The sequence below is a fragment of the Diadema setosum genome, chromosome 1, assembly GCF_964275005.1.
Source record: "Diadema setosum chromosome 1, eeDiaSeto1, whole genome shotgun sequence".
Classification (NCBI taxonomy): domain Eukaryota; kingdom Metazoa; phylum Echinodermata; class Echinoidea; order Diadematoida; family Diadematidae; genus Diadema; species Diadema setosum.
This window is the reverse complement of record NC_092685.1, coordinates 31,488,976-31,508,482: the sequence shown is the minus strand read 5'-3', so window position 1 is coordinate 31,508,482 and position 19,507 is coordinate 31,488,976. Positions and strand designations below refer to the sequence as shown.

General features: G+C 38.9%; 2 protein-coding genes across 3 annotated transcripts in view; one reads left to right on the top strand and one right to left on the bottom strand.

The window, feature by feature from the left end:
* Positions 1-313: 313 nt before the first annotated feature.
* On the bottom strand, positions 314-16,570 carry LOC140235371 (RNA-binding protein PNO1-like). Its single transcript, XM_072315400.1, has 5 exons — positions 16,352-16,570; positions 4,948-5,097; positions 4,383-4,466; positions 3,038-3,287; positions 314-2,543 (listed from the first exon to the last, which is right to left on the bottom strand). The coding sequence occupies exons 1-5, from the start codon at positions 16,568-16,570 to the stop codon at positions 2,476-2,478; spliced, it is 771 nt and encodes a 256-aa protein (XP_072171501.1). The 3' UTR covers positions 314-2,475.
* Positions 16,379-19,507, top strand: part of LOC140235356 (KICSTOR complex protein kaptin-like) — a 27,683-nt gene continuing 24,554 nt past the window's right edge. The window contains exon 1 of one of the 2 annotated variants that reach the window (XM_072315394.1): positions 16,379-16,428. The gene's annotated coding sequence lies outside the window, so the exon portion shown is untranslated. Of the gene's footprint in view, positions 16,429-16,772; positions 16,828-19,507 lie in introns of those variants that run through there. The other variant, XM_072315387.1, reaches the window with a different exon arrangement.

Genomic DNA, 19,507 nt, shown 5'->3' with positions numbered 1-19,507 from the left:
TGTTGCATTTTCCTTTTGAGTGAAGATAATATGGTGTCCCATCTTATCAACAGATAATGGGGCTCTGTCAAACTGTACTTGCTATAACATCTTACAAGTGAAGATTTCTCAAATGTTTCACATTCTTGAAATCCTGATGGTTCTATCAGGATGCTACAGACATCATTGCAACATTGCAGTCACATGTAGTATACACCTATATTTATATTTCTCATTATCCATGACCATGAATTTAAGATTACAGTTTATATATGTGTATATATATATATATATATATATATATATATATATATATATATATTTACACTGCAAATTTATGTTATTACAAAATAAAAACAAGTGGAGTTTTATAAAAATTGTCTTTCACATATTACTAATGAATTTTATTTAAGTCTTGTTATTGCCTCCTAACAAACCAAGACAAACAGAGTATAATGTCAATAGGTCGATTGTGGTATCACCTCAGGTTTCAATGGCAGAGTAGAATACTTGCAGGAAATTTTGGTGACACAAAACACTCTTGACAAGTGCTATGAAGTATTGATGTGTAATGGGAATAGAATCGATACCATTTCTTGTTTGTCTCAATGGCCAAGCATCTTTGTAAAACCATCAGAAATAAATATGTCACTCCAAAAAAAAATTTCTTAGAGAAGAGACAATGCAATACTACAGAATTTTCTGCTACAAATTGCAGACATGACCGTACACTGTAGATTACAAAGAACATTGCTAAACTGCACAATGCACAGAATAATTATAGTGGCGGTGATTTTGCCTTCTTATAGAAGTTATTACGCTCTTTATCATAACTGTTTTGACATTTCTTTCTATTTTTTGTTATACTCATCATATATACCAGGTAGTCTCCCAAAATTAATAGGTTCGATTACAAAATAATTATGTACGGTAATTTGTCTCGATACAGTAATGATGGCTCTTTGTAATAAAGAGGACAAACACATCAAGGAGGTGACTCTATTTATATCAATACAATAAAGAATTAAGTTTTATCTTGCTTTTTTATTGAACATTCATTTTAGACATTAAAATGTAAAGGAAAATTTGATTTTCAAGGTATGGTATAGTAGTGGTTGAGGTGAGGACTCGGCTTTTAACTTTCTACCATAAACTTAGAAACCACTTATGAAATGCTACAGAGCATACAATTTTAAGAGGAATGTAAAGTTCATTTGATGAAAATCGGTTTTGAAATGGCCGAGATATTTAAAAACAAAGTAAGAGAAAATGATCCGAATAAATGGTGGGTCCCACCTTTTGTTAGAATCACTCTGTTTTGGATATCTCAGCCATTTCAAAACCAATTTTTATCAAATACACTTTGAATTTCTCTTGAAATTATATGTGCTTCCAAATTTCAAGAGAGGTTTTTCTTTATGTCAAAAGATCATCATCTAAAAACATTGGAAACCCGAAGCCCCATCTCAACTTAAACTGTACATCCCTTTAAGCTTTGAAGCAACAACTACGGGTGTGGTACGGATGCTACTTCATCTGCTGAGAATAAAGATATATAAACTTTATATAGAGTACATGTCTCCAAGCAAATACATGTTGATGTAGAACAATATAGGCTCTACTACAGCAGTTCATAGACGTTTCAGATACTTGGTTCAAAAGTGATTTTTGTGACAGGTACAGATATGGTAAATGAAAACTCCATGTATTTTCCAGTCCACTAAAGCAGTGCTTTGTTGCAGGTCAATGAAAATTTAGTCTTCTTATCAAGGGTTAAAGATTATATAGATGGTCATCTTTGGGTATGAATCCACATAAACTGTTTTTTTTAATGCAAGGTAGACAACATAGAAACAGTTACTCGCTTGTGGTGATCAATCTTTGTCAGTGGGCTGAAATTCTGCGAAATAATCAATTGGCTTCATTACTGTATACTTTTAATGCTTTAAGACTTCCTTAATGTGGACAGACCGGATGTTACATGTTATGGGTCAATACTGATCATTTCTTTTCACTTCAATGAACTATTCATAACAGCACATCACAGAGATCTGTGCAATCATGACTCAAACTCTTGTGGTGCGAGACATCTTCATCCTAGATGCACATGACAATGTTAATCCTGTTCTGTCACTGTAGTGTCAGCCTGTCACACTTGAAGAAGAGAAGCTCCACAATGGTATAACTGTGACACACTGTTGTTGTTCTCAAGTGAGCAAAGCTGACCCTTCACAGATGGCACATGGTAGGGTTATATTCAGTGTTGGCATGAACAATGTCCATTTTCATCACTTCGAGTCCTCTATGCTGTCCACTGCAGAGGTCATCACCGGCTGGATATGCATGCAAGGTCACCAACACAGCGGCAATCAGGGGAACTTTATGGAGTCAGAAAGGTTGCAGCTTGCCACAACATGCACAATGATGTCCTTCATACTCCTTTCTTTTCATAAATTGTCAAATTCACCACTAATCAGTCAGTTTTCAAAAAGTTTGTCAAAATCTCTCTGCTGATCTGCTTGCTACTGCTCGCATGGTTCCATAAACCTTGGATGGAGGGCTCCCTGAAGGCACAAATGAACAAAGAAACATAGGTGAACTATTGATCTATGACAAATGTTTCCAGGCTGGCAGATACTGGTCAAACTTAAAGAACAATAAGAAAAAGACTCAAAGACTATTGAAGATGACCATGGCACGTTTAATCAGTCCGTATGGATATTCCTGAACTAATGTGTCTAGTGCAAAGTCATAAAAGAAAGCAATATGGGTATTCCTGGCAGCATTGGAATACAAACAAAATCACAATGACACAGATTGATCAGAGTAATTATTTTTTTCTTGTCACAATTTCGTTACAATTTTTGAAACTACCTTTGAAGCTAATCTAAGGTATGACAGAATCAAAATTGTCTTATTACAGTAGAGACATATCATTTTATAGGTAATGAACAGAATCCATCATTCCAACATAGTTATACGCCATGAAAAATATATTGGTAACTGCAAACAAATAACAATGAGGAATTGCACTTTGGTGAGAATGAGTGGTTCTTACCTAGAATCAAATTACATATAGCTGTCCTGGCAATCTTGATGTTTTGAAACGAGCCGAGGATATGGATCTTGGAATCTGCCAGCACGATCCTGGTCTTGGTGACATTCTCAATGGTGAACTTTGTCTTTCCTCCTTTCCCAGCTATCCTCCCAATGGCCCGTGATAAGTGGTCTCCCTTCAGGGGTTTGACGTCGGTCACCTCAAACAACTCCAGAAACAGTTCATCAAGACGCAGCAACGCCAGTGCATCCTGCATGGTAACCCACAGTTTATTGCATGATAAATTAGAACAATATTGGTGCAGACCATTTTCAGATTGCACAATCCGTGGTCCCACATACATCAACTTGGTTTAAAAATGAATAAATAAGTAAAAACGATACAACTACTACTACTGCTACTACTACTACTGCTACTACTACTACTACTACTGCTACTACTACTACTACTAATAATAATAACAAACTAAATAGATATATGAATAGATCTCTATGAATATCAATGACATATAGATACAGCTCATAAACATCATATGACAAAAATTGAATTCTGTTTTGCTTCAGAGATTCACCATGACCTTGACATTAAGAATTGACAAAAGTGCATATTGCCGCTCAAACCAAATGAAAAGTAGATCATTCAATTACAGTTGAACCTCTATTATCCGGCCTCCCTTTATCCGGATCTCTCTATTATACGGACGCAATCTGGCCTGTTTTTTTTTTTTTTTTTATATTATAATTACGGGAGGAAAGGGGGATTCCCAACTCCATGAGAACTCCTACACAGACACACATGAATTACATATACTTGATACATTTCTTAATAATTATTTAGGTAAATCATCCCAAGAATTTATAAAAGAAAATGATTTCATTCTTGCAAACACAAACCTCTATTTTGGGGTCTGTTACTGAGTGTAACAATGAAAAGGTTGCAGTATACACATTACTACATGTGGTACTACAATGGGCTACATCAGTACATTGTGTATGTATATGTACATGTATAAAGCATTGAGTCTCCCATATCCGGCCAAATCCCTTATCCGGATGAGCCCCGGTCCCGACTTGTCCGGATACGAGAGGTTCAACTGTATAAACAATAAAAATACTGTACAAGAAGTTCAACAGAAACTTTATAAAGAAGTCCCTTTGCCAATCAGTGGGCCTGAAGTTTACACCTGTATCACCATAGAGAGTCATTATTTACTTTTTTTCACCAGCTTGTACTCATGATCCAATCTGGTAAATGTTTGTGAAATAACATGACATCAATTCTTTCAGGTAGCAATGGAACAGTAAACACATCATGGATTTTCCAGACAATGAATGTGGAATATTACCTCAACTTCAAAGCCAAGAATGAATGCCTTGACAAAGTCATGTCCCTTCTGCAGGGCACTGACCTCTTGTGTCTCCTCGGATGACTGAAAGGAAGAGATCAAGGGAAGAATAATGAGTGAAGAAAATCACTGTCGTGGCAGAGTATGAATAGTGATAATGGAACAAATTAAACAGGGTAAGTGGCACTGCAACATCTGTCCAAGCAACAAGTCATGATGACATGGAATCTGACGGGCCACATATTGTGTTATTACTGGCATGTTTGCTAGGACATGTTTGAAATTATGTGAAGGATGGTGTCCACTTAGTCTCACTTGATGGCCACTTGCACATCTCACGATTTGGTTAGTTAGAATGGACATTTCTTACAGCACATTTTTAAAACTAATTTATCATACAGAATACTACCATTGAAATTAAAAAGAAAAAAGAAGAAAAATAGATACCTACCTAGCGTGCCTCAAACTTCATAAAATACATGGCAATAATATAAGGCAATTCTAAATATAAGTTGTGTTTTTTGTTTTTTTTGTATATAGAGATATACAGTCAAAATTTATTTACCCGTAATTCCACTTGTCTTGTTTTGAGGTTAAATCGTATTTGCAGCTTGAGATGTTCCACCACAGGTGTGAAGATCTTCATCCAGCTCTCCTTGAGTGGTGTGTATCTATTGGCAGGAACTGGTATCTTGCGCACTTCTGTGTTTCCTTCCTATATCAACAATTCAGAATTAAACAAGTATTCATTAGTTTTCTTCTCACACGGCAATTGATTTCGAAACCAGGCTTGAATAAGATGTGTATGTGTCCATGATATGTGTATTGTTCATTAACTGGTCTATCTTGCCTTACAAGTTTTTGGAGACAAAAAAAAAAAAAGCAGTCCCTACAACTAAACATTACAGCAATTCATAATTTCAATTCATTTTATCTAATTATTTTTTGTTTGTTTGTTTGGGCTGTCTTGGTTTGTTCAAAATCCTGTAAAGTTTAGAGTCTACTCTATGAAATAGTTAGTAGCTACGTATATGCAAGTATCTCCCACATACATGCCAGTATTCCACAACAATGCACACATCTGGTACACAAAGACAAAAGTAACTCTACATAAAAACCAAGAATACATATCTGTCATGTTATAAACACTTCAATATTGATACTTGATGAGACAATCAATAATGAATTCAAACATCTTGAAGAAAGGAGAGCCACGAGTTGTTGAATTGCTATCTGCTATAAATGAACAGAAAAATATGTCAGTCTGGAGCTGGAGGAGTCTTTTATTTTTTTGACTTTATTATTAGCTCTCCTCTGTATAGGAGGGGATTCTGTGAAGCCAGACGCAGTCTCCGCTCCGTGGAACATATCCCAAATGACCAGATACAGACCGATCTTTCAGTCAAGTAATCAGTCGATCAGTCAATCTGGATTGGAGTGGATCATGATGCATGGCCATGGTCAAGTCCATGCCGACCATGATGGGAACAGGGAAGAGATAACATGGTTAGTAGATTAGTAGTTTAATACTTTATACTACACTGTAGATGGAGAAATTAATAGAATGAGTGAAACTGAGCATGCATCGAGCATGACCAATGTCATGACAGATGATCAGTTTGTCTACATCGACATCGCATCGATCACCAGGAAACCAAGGCAGTGCCAGTGGTCCAGACTCAAGCCTTCAGTCTGGACCACTGGCACTGCCTTGGTTTCCTGGTGATCGATGAAGGCTCAAGCAGTTGCAGTGGTATATTTTAGGCATAAACTTACAGAAGAAATTGTTTATCCGGAAAATACTCCAACACAGAATGGCTGTTTACTGAATGAACTTGGACTCGAACTAGCTAGGTTTAGACTAGCTAGACCTACACTAGCCCGACCAGACACTGTTACGCTATGTGAAAACAGCGTCTGACGAGCACGGCATGCAGCCTCGAAGTGAGGAACCTCAACACAGCTACAAAACTTAGGAACATGTATACTTTTCTCCTTTAAACAGAATACTTTACTCACGTTAAATGCATGTTTCTATTATAGAAGAATAGTTCACCACACTGGGTCCATGGAGACCACTTGCGATAAGTCCGTGGAACAAATAAATGACACTTTCTGGCGCAATTCCTGACCGTCGGGCTTCGTCGTTGCAGAATTCAAAATGGCGCCTTGACTTATGCGCATGCGTGACCGGATGTGCTCCAGAGCGAGCGCGTGTGCGTTGAAAGTGTCAACAAACCTTGGCGTCTGCTACACAATAACCGTGGTATGGAGCTCAATGTTCCTCGCCCGACCAGACGCCAGCCGCCGCCAAGCCCAGTACAGTTTATAGCTGTATACTAGTAACCGTGCGTACGCTGCTTGAGTGTAGCAGCACGGTCGACAGCGCGACCTTTTGAAAGGGCATTCACATCACGTGACCACCCGATATCTAAACTTGGCCTGGCGTGAAAGATTGTGTACGGTGTGGACATGCTGGATATGATGATCAATTTCGGTAAGTTTCATTACGTACATTTGAATACTGATATCATCAGATGTAGAGTAAATATTGAAGAGTATACTCGATGAGTTTGAGGTGACAAAAATGATCGTAAGTATCAAAAGTCAAAGCTATCGTGATACGATTACGTCGCTCTCCTAGTTGTTGGTGGTCGCACTCGTACAGCCCTGTCGCGACGTACCATGTACAGCGACTGGGCTGTGTATAGTTAGACCTACACTAGACATCTGCTAGCTGCTAGTGCATAGTGCTACTTCAGATTTGAGACGGCCAATGCAACGCGGTATTGTATGACTCATTGATTGGTACAGTAAGGGTACCGGTTTTCGACACTTTAGCACATTTCCTTGTTTACCATCAATACTGCACCGTTTTACCTCGCAATTTCGATATGAAGTTGAGCTACAAAGGCCAATAATAATATGCCTTGAACGAATTCCAGTTTGAATGCACTCGTGTTCAATTTTAGCGATTTCCGTCACGCCGTCGCTGGCATCAGATTTCGACACCCAGCATCATTTTTCGACACAATCACAGCGCGCATCGCACATCAATCACATGGCGCGTACAGTATGCGTACACTGCATTGTGGACGCAAACCAGCAAAGTACCGGCGCAAGAACTTGTTGTTTCCTCTATAACGTGTGTTATTATGGGAATGTCGAAATCTGGTGCCACATTCTCAAAGCTAACTCTTTCTACAAATTTGCTCATTTATCACGAATTCAGCCATGAAATTACTAAAGACCGATTATGAAATCAAACATCAGGATTTGGCAAACAAACTGATACTAAAGTAAGATAACCGGCATGGGTGAATTTCATTTTACGGCGATGTATACAAAAGGATCCGGGCTAACTCGGCCCACGGGACAACTCGTCCCACCCGTCGAGGGTGGGCCGAGTTGTCCCACCCGTTGGTATCGATAGTGATCGTGAGCGCTTGTCTGTGTTTGAGGTTATTTTGTCTTTGTGACGTCTTTTTTAACCGTAACTTTTATGGAATTGTGCTCAGTGGTTTCTGTAAAGAATATTTGCCAACTTTTGGGGGATACAACGACGTAAAAATGAAATTTCAGACGTTTTTATCGCGGTTCGCGATCCCCATAGGTTCACGTTCATTTCGCGCGGTGGGCTAACTCGGCCCAGCTAAGTTTTAGCTGTTGTTTTGTCAGTAAATCTCCTATATCAATTTTATCATGTATGAAGGTGTATTCAGGGTTCCTTCAACTAATTTCATCTTCGAGGGAATTTAATTTTGCACATGTTTGGTGAAATGTTGGATATTTGTTCGCATGATTTCATCTTTGCCGTATCCGCACCGCACCGGTCTCGCCACCAGCAGCTCGCTCACGCATCACTGTGGCAGAGCTGAGCAGCGCCATGCCCATGCCCACTCTCGGCGAGGCACGGGGCGGCGCGGGGCACCCGCGCGAACGGCACAGAGGGAGCAGCCAGCCACTCCGTAAACGTCGCTACGGATACGGGCGGAAAAGGCGTCATTTGCTGCACTTCCCAATTTTCTCGCATGAGTACTAAATTCTATGCAGTAGTCAGTTGGCATTTTCCTATCCATTGTCTTGAACTTTGAGCTGAGAGCTAGAGAGGGAGCAACTTGTTTCAACTCAACTGTGTTTTGCTGCAACGTCGCGTGAATTGGGCTGAGCCGGTGTGCTACCGCCAGCCAATGCCAAGGTGAAAGGGCAAGGGTTTCTGCTAAAGGCTGGGCATATAGGGGGTGGTTTGCTCGACTCTTTTTTTTTTCTGATTTTTTTTTTTGTCTTTTATTTTTTTCTGATATTTCTTTTCCAGGATGACTCAATAATATGTATTCTAACCTCATGCAGCTTGCAGTTGTCATTTTGCTGTTTTTCTGTCTATCCCCCAACATCAGCGTTATTATTATTATTATTAATGATTGATACTGAATTTAAAAAAAAAAAAAAACACACACACACACAACACACACATAAAATAACGATTTGGATGCATGCTGTATTATTGGCAATTATCACGTGACTCGGATGGCACTATTCGCTATGTTGGGACACTGCTCCTTAATTTACGAATATGTAGCATTTGTGAAATAATACGAGTTTTAATATTTGAAAATGTCACTTTTTTGTGTCTGAAATGATTTACTAGTACTATGGTGAAGTCTGTTTTCAAAGTGATATTTATTCAATGTACTATAAAAACAGAAATACTGTTGTTACTGCTAATGATTGACAAATTGCCCTACACGTACATCGATATAAATGTTTATGTAAATATGATGATTTATAGAGATAATTATTACATCGATGTAGGGCAATTTGTCAATCACTTGCATTAAAAAGCATCTCGACGGAAGAATTTCATGAATTTGAAGAAATACTGTTATACCAGTACTGAAATGAATGGAATAATGAAACCTTGTAACGAAAGCAGCAGATAAAGCAATAGTAAATTACATTGTGATCGAAGTACATCTATGTAGCAACCTAACTTATCACTTTATCATTGAATTGTCATATAGACTGCACCTTGCTACTAACAATGAATACTATTGGCCCTGAAATTAATTTTACATTAGTACATGTATGTTCTTTCTTTCTTTTACGCCCAAGTACCAGGTATTACTTCTCAGCTGGCAGGATAGACCAGTAAACTCTGTGGTATTGAATTGCATGCAGACTTGTGCAGGATGGATAGACTACTGCAAGTAGTAGTAGGGCCTGGTAGGGGAAAATATGACCAGGTAAGCTCTGAGATTGTAATGTAGTACTAGTTTTGCTACATTGCATTAAAGATCAAAAGTGGGATTTTTTTTTTTTTTGTAACACCTATAACTTTCGACAAAGCGTAACATTTGCTAATATTTCACATTTTTTTCTTACCTGCGCCTAAAATTGTATGATGATGGCCTGCTATTATGTAGGCCCACGGTAAGACAGCAAACTTGAATTTGTTGAACTTCTTGGCTATTTCATTCTTTTCGATCTCAGATCATTATATTTTGTTCAGTTTGTAATTGTATAGGTTCATAGGTTGACACACATTCTCATTGACCTGTATGCTGTTTCTTTTTATCGCCCTCATTCCTTTCCCATTCATGTGTTCATCCCTTTCACACCACACCTACTCTTTTGTTTAACATTCCGTATTAAGTTCGGTAGTCCGAACTTAACTTCCCTTGTCCAGTCGGCCACTACATTGGGATGTTCGACAGTGACATAGAAAAAGAAATAAGTTCTCACCTCAGCTTGTTGACACCTTCGTCCAGTTTATTTTCATTTGTAGTCATAGTGAGTTGGTTTTTTACATTGTAGTTGGTCTCTTCCATTCCTGTTACTCTCAATTTCAATTTCAATTTACATGTATTTTCATATTTCTCATGAAAATAGTACAGACAAAATAAAAATGTACAGTAGTCTGTCTCAGCATGAAGTCAAAGGTGAGTTTAGAATTGGGCTATGGTACTAGAAATATGATGGGGCCTATACATACCAGCAAGTTTGTTCAGCTGCAACTTATACATGGAGAATAAGCTCATCAGGAGTCACATTCCAATAGGGCTCCTACTGAGAACCAGACTGTGTGACCATGGTAACCGGCAAGCTGCCACGTACAAGAATTCTGAAATCAGGTACAATAATGAAGGACTTGTGGAATGTAACAGGCAGGCTGATCAATACCTGCATTCCTGGTTAGGATCCCTCCGGAGTAGAAGAATAGACAAGGAAAAAAAGCAACAAGTTTACTACCAGGTACCCGGTATGCACTTGCGTGCCGTAGCTGCTAATAAGTTGTTTCTTTAAGGCTGCGGTCACATAGAAGTATACTATTCGGGTATTCGGGCTCGTTTTTCGAGGGCACGCGAATAGCTTGAATCGAACGATAGGATTTCCTCAAACCGGTTCACATAGGAGGGCACTATTCGAAAGTACCGAATAGCTGCGAAAAGTATAGCAAAGTGGGAATCGAGCTTGTTCGATTTTCTTGCAGCGTATACCGTCTCTCGTTTATGAAATAATGACACTTTTGGTCTGGATTTGCCCTTTAGCAAAAATAAGCATGTAGACTGACATTCTGATGCAGTTTAGAAATTATTAATAAGATTTGCTGGGATGTAGGAGGAAGAAATCCTCACTGCATGGGATGGTGAGTTGACGGTGCGGGTGATGGTGTACTCGGTGCCCGAATAGCGAATAGCGAATACTTCTATGTGAACGCAGCCTTAGGCTGCGTTCACATAGAAGTATTCGGTATACGGTATTCGCTATTCGCTATGCGCCGTCAAGTCGACCCAGTACACCATCACCTGCACCATCCGGATTTCTTCCTCGTACACAACCATCCCAGCAATCTTATTAAAAATTTCTAAACTGCATCAGAATGTCAGTCTACATGCTTATTTTTGCTAAAGGGCAAATTGAGACCAAAATCGTCATCATTTCATAAACGAGAAATGGTATACGCTGTTCGAAAATCGAACAAGCACGATTCCCACTATACTATTCTATGCTATTCGGCATTTTCGAATAGTGCCCTCTTATGTGAACCGGTGTTGGGAAATCCTGTCGTTCGATTCAAGCTATATTTGTGTGCCCTCGAAAACGAGCACCGTATACCCGAATAGTATACTCCTATGTGAACGCAGCCTAAGACTGTAAGAGTATGTTTGAAAGAAGGTGGTGCGGTGCAGCATGTTGGGAAGTTCATTCCAATAACTAGGCCCATGGTGAACATAATACACAATGGATTTTTTGTTTTGTTTTGTTTTATTGTTTTTTGCGTAAATTGTTTCGGGTACATGGAAGGTGATATGCATCCTTCTGACATGTTGGATATTGGTCCTATTAGTTAATTTAGATATGTTAAGTTTATGTAAATTATGTTTATGACTTGAAGCATGTAGGACTAATGTTTACATAGCTATCCATGTGCAAATTCATAGAGCAAAAATCAACAAAACACTGATGTATACCCGGTACCTCCAACTTCATAATAAATGGGATCTGGCTTCTACACTGTGTAGCTATGGAGTAAGTTCCTGTTGGTTTGTGGGGCTGTCTCTGGTGTGCTTTGGATATCCTTTCAGTCCCTTATATGTTTTGCAAAGTCTCCATGGCCATGCCTCAATCTTGTAAGCTGCTCTTTTTTTTAATCTTTACTGTAATTCTTATTTTGACTATTTGTAATCATTTTGATTTATGGTTATTTGTCTTATACTGTATTGCAATCAGTGGAAAACCAATAAATACAAAAAAGATCAACAAAACACCTAACAATGATGTCGGAGCATTAATGTGACCAGAAACTAATTTTTTGTGTAGCTTTGGTTTGTTGTTGTTGTTTTGTGTAGCTTTCCATATTTGTAGTTTACTTTTCAGACATACCCCTAATGAATTATCCACATTTAGTTTTCCACACAACCTAATTCTCTCCACTCACCTCCACACCTACGTCCTCAAACTCTTTTGATCTGTTTCCATTCATGTTCAACTTCACCTTGTGATCACCTGTAGGCCCTACCTTTATTTTCCATCGGTTCCTTCGGTCCTCGGGTGAAACTACTTTCCTCCTTTCGTTTTTGGTTGATTTGTCTATCTTATGATTTTAATATGTAAATTAACTACCCTGGAAAAAGTAAGTGGGTAGAATTAAGAAAGAGTCTACCACAGGACCTGACCGAGAACAGATCTGCTTTCTTCAGCCCCTACAGCTATAGTGAATATTCAGTTTTGAGAGGACATTGTGTAGTTTTGCGGAGTGACTGAGCATAATGTTGGACACCGAAATGAGTGTTACAATAATGCAACATTTCATGAAGTGTATCTGGATTGACATATGTACAATAATCTCATTTCCTGCGATGCACCTCACCTGGGGCAGAGTTCATCAATTGGCAACTATCTGGTAAACTACATGTATGTTTTACAGGTAGGTCAAGAGGTGAAAATCTAGAAGAAAGCAAACTATCGACTGAAGTAGACCTCTTAACTGAAGTAGGACTGAAGTCAGTGTCGTAATGGTTCCATGACATTTGCTCCTGCAACAATTGTTCACTTGAAATTCTGCATGCTAAACCAAACAAACATTCTACGAAGGAGCATTACTCTAACCCTACTCCTATCACAATCCTAACCTTGATCCCAAGTCCGTGGAGAAAATGATACACCAGAGCAATTGTTACATGGTCACAGGAACAAATGTTGTATTACCGTTATAACACACCATAAAATGTGGTGGAATATCATTGAATTCACATTTTATGAATGCACACTATTCACTGATGATGAAGTGTGATGACTCTAAAAAAAAAAAAATGTTTTTGTCACATATGTTTTTTAATCCATAGTACAGCGCTACTTGAGACTTTCTTTTTTATTAAAGATATCAAATTTGTCTACATTGAACATCAGTGTAGATATGCACACACTAGTTGTTCTATGTAAATATGAATTCGGAAAAAAAAATACTGGTGTGCAATTCACATGAAGTATGCAGTGTTTCAAATCAAATCTCATTTGACACTTGACAAACACATTGATCACGCATAAGAAAAGAATGGGTTGATGGAAGAGTGAAAGAGAGACGGGGAAAGGAAGCGGAAATATTGGCAGTAGGCGATCTATAGAGTCAGACGAAGAATCATTAAGAAATACAGAACTTTACAATGCAGTTGTGGAAAGAAAGCTTTGTACACAGATGATACTTGGTAATGTGATAATTAAAAATGAAAGTATTACATTGTATTTCAAGTCAAATGAGAATGTTCTGTTATTCAAGAAAAAAAAAATAGAGAGGAAATAATAAAGTAATAGATGTTAAAATGACAAAACAAAACAAAACAAAACATACTTTACATGCTCACATTAATATTATTCAACATTTGCTGTGATCTTGCAGTCTTGGAAAGAGCAGTACCGGTACATTGTAATCAAGGGCAGGCAGGGCAACAGTTGAAAGGATGCAATGGCCACAAAACAACAGATTCTTTTGTAAAGGAAGATGAGAGCTTATATGCGTGACCTTACGGATGCCTACCAGTGCATGTTGTAATGTTTCTTTTGTGACCCTGCATGACTGCAAATTATGTAACACTTTGAGTACCGTGCTTGAGAAGGAAGACCATTTGAGAAGCTATTCATCTTTGCTGCTTGTTTTAAAAAAAAAAAAAAAAAAAAAAAAAAATGTGCATGAATTCAACAGTATGAGTGCAGGACAAGCAAGGATTTGAGAATTTTATAATCAGCCTTGTTTTGTACAAATAAATAAAAATGTAAAAGATTAACACATATAATAGGGATAAGGCATGGAAAAGATTAAAGGGAAGATAAACCCCAAGAACAATGTGGATTGAGTGAAAGCAGCAACATTAGTAGAACACATCAATGAAAGTTTGAAGAAAATCGGACAATCGATGCAAAAGTTATGAATGTTTAAAGTTTTGATGTTGGAACCGCTGGATGAGGAGACTACTGGAGGTTATGACGTATGAGTGGACAACAATACCAAGAAAATATAAAGAAAATTCTGCAAAAATCCATTTTTCATGAAAATTACAAATTCCATCAACTTGATATTGATATATGTTAAGAGTAGCAATTATTCCCCCTGCTTTCTGAAAGCGGTTGTTCCATTGTTTTTTTCATAATTCTAGAAAAGTGAATTTTTGTTGAATTTCCTTTATATTTTCTTTGTATTGTTGTCCACTCATACGTCATATCCTCTAGTAGTCTCCTCATCCAGCGGTTCCAACACCAAAACTTTAAAAATTCACAACTTTTGCATCGATTGTCCGATTTTCCTCAAACTTTCACTGATGTGTTCTACTAATGTTGCTGCTTTCACTCAATCCACATTGTTCTTTGGGTTTACCTTCCCTTTAAGATATGTTTAAGTCCAAGTTTGGTTCAATAGATCATCACAGTATACATAACATAGATACAGTAGAGGGAGAGAGAGAGATTTACACTGTATGTACAGTACATATATAAAAAGGAAATTACAAAAAAGAAAAAGAACTTGACGGTTGGCCATTATCGTGCAGGTACAGGTGGCAGAGGATTTTTCTCTTGAATTAGGGTATAACCCATGGCAAAAATGGCAATGTCATCAAAACAAAAACAATTCCTTTTTATTTTTGAAAGTACACACAAAAGGGAGGCCCTACAATCATAAACAAAGCCAATCTAGCTAGCACTACATTTCATTACCGGTTTCATGATATCAACCATTCAACCAAACCATCCATATCTACAGGTCAAATAACTAACCACTGGATATCAAACAATTTATTAATTTCCACGGTAATGCCCATAAACAGACTCACCCCTTGACTTTTGCTTGTTTGTTTTTATTAAGAAAAAAGGTAACATAAATTGGACAGAAATAACTTTTGAGTAGAACGCAGATCTATACATAAAATCAGCAACAACAAAACATTTAACAGTTAAAATCAAATGCATATAATGACCTTCATGTAGTTCACATCGAATGATCTGCTACATAATTTGATTTCTTGTCTACTGGGGATACGGGTACGGAGTGGCTGGCTGCTCCCTCTGTGCCGTTCGCGCGGGTGCCCCGCGCCGCCCCGTGCCTCGCCGAGAGTGGGCATGGGCATGGCGCCGCTCAGCTCTGCCACAGTGATGCGTGAGCGAGCTGCTGGTGGCGAGACCGGTGCGGTGCGGATACGGCAAAGATGAAATCATGCGAACAAATATCCCACATTTCACCAAACATGTGCAAAATTAAATTCCCTCGAAGATGAAATTAGTTGAAGGAACCCTGAATACACCTTCATACATGATAAAATTGATATTTTTACGGAGATTTACTGACAAAACAACAGCTAAAACTTAGCTGGGCCGAGTTAGCCCACCGCGCGAAATGAACGTGAACCTATGGGGATCGCGAACCGCGATAAAAACGTCTGAAATTTCATTTTTACGTCGTTGTATCCCCCAAAAGTTGGCAAATATTCTTTACAGAAACCACTGAGCACAATTCCATGAAAATTACGGTTAGAAAAGACGTCATAAAGACGAAATAAACTCAAAGACAGACGAGCGCTCACGATCACTATCGATACCAACGGGTGGGACAACTCGGCCCACCCTCGACAGGTGGGACGAGATGTCCCGTGGGCCGAGTTAGCCCGACCCCATACAAAATGCGTCATATTGTTTGAACCCCTGAAAATGGCCGACATCAAAATTTCTGCTGACACTGTGTTGCTTTTCTCCCAAATATTCTACCGTCAGATTATGATGACGAGTGACAAACGATGTTTATATAAGACTAGAAATGTGATTGATAACTTGGTTGATTGTTGAAGTCAGACGTTTGTATTGAGTATAGAATTTAATAAGAATTATCTGCTGGGTGTCGAAATCTGGGTCCTGTCGAAAATTGGTGCACCAACGGTACCACTAACACGAAAACAGAGGGATGGGGATACAAGTAGCCAACTTACGAGTAACCGCGCTCCTTTGAGCGGAGGGAAGTGTGGTCTTTTCACGGTCTTATCCGAACTCTCTTGTGTTTGAACAGGTAGTGTATCCATCTGATCGCTATCAATCTTTCGTTTCCTGGCTGATTTTGATTTGACAGATTGGAATTCATCAGATTCCGTGCTGTTCTTCTCGGTCACATTGTTGTCTTCCATCCTCGTGGTTTCAGCAACACTCGCCATTTTTTCACACGTACACACACGGATAGTATCCACGATATTATTGCGCAAGCAAGTACTGCAGCAACCCGTGCGTACACATACCCTGCATGTAGAGCTTCCGTGTGAAACAGTCCCACACACTTAAACTGATGTTGTAATTAATTACTATGCATAACCAGCATAGTCCATTGGCATTACAATACATGTAAGTTTAGGCCTATTTGAAAATAGATCTCATCAGATCCAGTGCAAGCGTACATGCTGAGCGCGAGCAGCAGGTATGTACTGCGTTTCTGCCTTCTTTTTATGACTAATCAAAGGAATTCCAGCTGTCTGTAAGTGTAATAATATGCCTTCATTGAAGTTAAATTGACAAGAAAGAAAGAAAGAAAGTGTGAGCAGCTGGTGAGTGTCCGAGCCAACAACAAGACGAGAGGAATTCAATTTATAAATTTTAACCAATATTTATAGGGCTAGTAACGTTAAATTTACTTGTTAGTGCCATGTTCACTGTAAGTTTATAAATTATAGTGTTGCACTGACAAATTGGCATTGATATAATCCTACACGTATACAGTTATGTGCCTTATTTAACGTTTAAGTATTCAAATTTTCAATGCTAGTCGGCAATCCACCGGATTCTGAGTGCCGGGACCACAGAAGCGAAAGCGATGGTGGGGGGAGCAAAGGAGTTTTTTTAGGTTAGCTAGTGCAGTAGATATGCAGTAAATTTACATCTTGACGTACATTGCAGTGCAGTGTACAGGGGGCGGATCCAGGAATTCCGTAAAGGGGAGGCGCCTTTACAAAATTAAGGTGGGCGCATGCTCCAGCTCCCCCCCCCCCCCCATGTTTTTCTTTTTATTTCTTTTGTTTCAAAAAATAAAGAGGGGGCGCGTGCCTGGTGTGCCCTCTCTGGATCCACCACTGGTATACCCCACCCCTTTGACCGAAAGATCGGTCTGTATCTTGTCGTCGGGGATATGTTCAGAGGAAACTATGTCTGGCTTCATGGAATCCCTTCCTGAAGGAGAGCCATAAAAGTAAAAAAATGATTAAAAAACTAGCTTCTCTGGACAGATGGATTTTTCTGTCTGTGTACCCCCCATCTCCAGTCCAGTGGTGGGGGGCATTTCATGAAGCGTTTTGGTCGAATTTTTTTCTTACAAACTGTTACAAGCTACTGAAATCCTTGCATCTGATTGGCTGAGAGCAAATTTGTCCGACAACTTTGTCGGACAGAATGCTTCATGAAATGCCCCCCAGGTGCAATATATGATTACATGTATGGTAGGGGTCCAACCCACCGACCGGGTCCATAACGACCGGCCGCGCATTATAATGGCATTGCGCGTACAGAAAGAAAATGTACGCATGGGACTACGCGCAACGGTGTTCGATTCTTCACTGGGCTACGCTACCGAGTAAAATGTGGCGAAAACAACTAAGTATTCCCTCTAAATTACCGAAATTTAGCAAAATCGAATAAGGTTTATCGTGTAACTACATATAACTAGGCCTACCTTTGCTGACTCGTTGTTAGATGTAGAGTATCCTTCCGTAATAAATTTGACGATTTTGACCGCAAAATTGTCACCGCCGCTTGTACGATCGTGCACACACGTTACACATACACATGACATAAACATTTTGTTGCCCGCTTGCGCTACGACCGTACGAGTTGATGCAGAAACGAGAAATGAATACCGTGAAAAAACAAACCGACTCATCTAATTTATTTCAATTACGATGAAAAGTTTCCTAATGAAAATCAAGTCAAATTCATCAAACAGTCCTTCAAAAGTAATATCGAAGGATTCAAAATATATTCAAATATTATTGGGGGAAAAATTACGACTAGAAAAAAACAGCAGCTTGTCGAAAAAACGCGTTTAAGTACGCTTTATACGTATTGTCAATAGAGGGCGGGGTGGTCGGTCGATATGAGCCGGGCAACTGAGTGCGGAAAAAATGACACCCCACGCGTTCGAAGCCGCCATCTAGAGCGCGTACCTCAGATCGCATTTTCAGTGCGCGCTTGTGAATCCGGAGTATTTTCTCCACACGTGAGTAAAATTTCAGGCAAATTGTGAGATTTTTCACGTTTCTATTGATAGAAAAACTTTAGGTGTCCGATATTATGAACACCCAACCATACACATCATGATTATTATACAATGTTTCAAGTAGATTTTCCCTGTCAGTAAAAAACAGTTGATCACTCGACTTCCTTCAATGTATCAGTGAGTACTGTAAAAGTGGAAATTTTCGCGGTGTTGAAATTTTCGCGCATTTCGCACATCCACAAACTAGCGCGAAAATAAAAGCACGCGAATATTTTTGCTTGCCATATCAGGGTTCGAAATTGGCGATGGTCCGCTGGCCATTGGCCACCCAAAATCACGTTGGACTAGCTAAAAATCATAAAATTCTGAAGTTACTAGTCCGTCTGGCTAGCCAAAATATTGCTTCAGTGTTAAAATTGATTCTAAGTATTCCGCCTGGCTAGTTAAAAAAAAAGGTTAAGTGCGACCCCTGCATATGTACCTGTGCGTGATGTCTTGATTCCGCGGAATTAAAAACACGCGAAACTCTTCTTACCCGGCCAAGCGCGAAAAATTAGTCGCGCAAAAATATCCACTTATACAGTAAATGCACTATGCACTTGACACTTGACAAGCCGTACAAGCGTGCCCGTAGGCTAATTGCACATCTTTAAACTTTGTAGACCAACAATAGTGACATCTAATCTACTTTGTGTAGTACTGTGTAGTAATACTACCAAGTACTACTACAAAGTAGGATGTTTCTATTGTTAGTCTACTACAAAATTAAAGATACTGTAAAATGAGGAATGTTCGCATGCATTTTAATTTCACGAATTTCGCGAGAGCCAGGATTCATGAAATTCAAATGCACGCAAAAGTTCTTATCTACACTATATGCATTGAATGTTAG

What these genes read in the sequence shown, in the direction of transcription:
- LOC140235371 (XM_072315400.1), bottom strand. Translation starts at nt 16,570, where the DNA reads ATGGCGAGTGTTGCTGAAACCACGAGGATGGAAGACAACAATGTGACC. An exon ending in TCAAAGGAGCGCGGTTACTC is followed by an intron (nt 5,098 to 16,351) that starts GTAAGTTGGCTA and finishes TTGTTGATATAG; the next exon opens with GAAGGAAACACAGAAGTGCG. An exon ending in CAAGACAAGTGGAATTACGG is followed by an intron (nt 4,467 to 4,947) that starts GTAAATAAATTT and finishes TCTTCCTTTCAG; the next exon opens with TCATCCGAGGAGACACAAGA.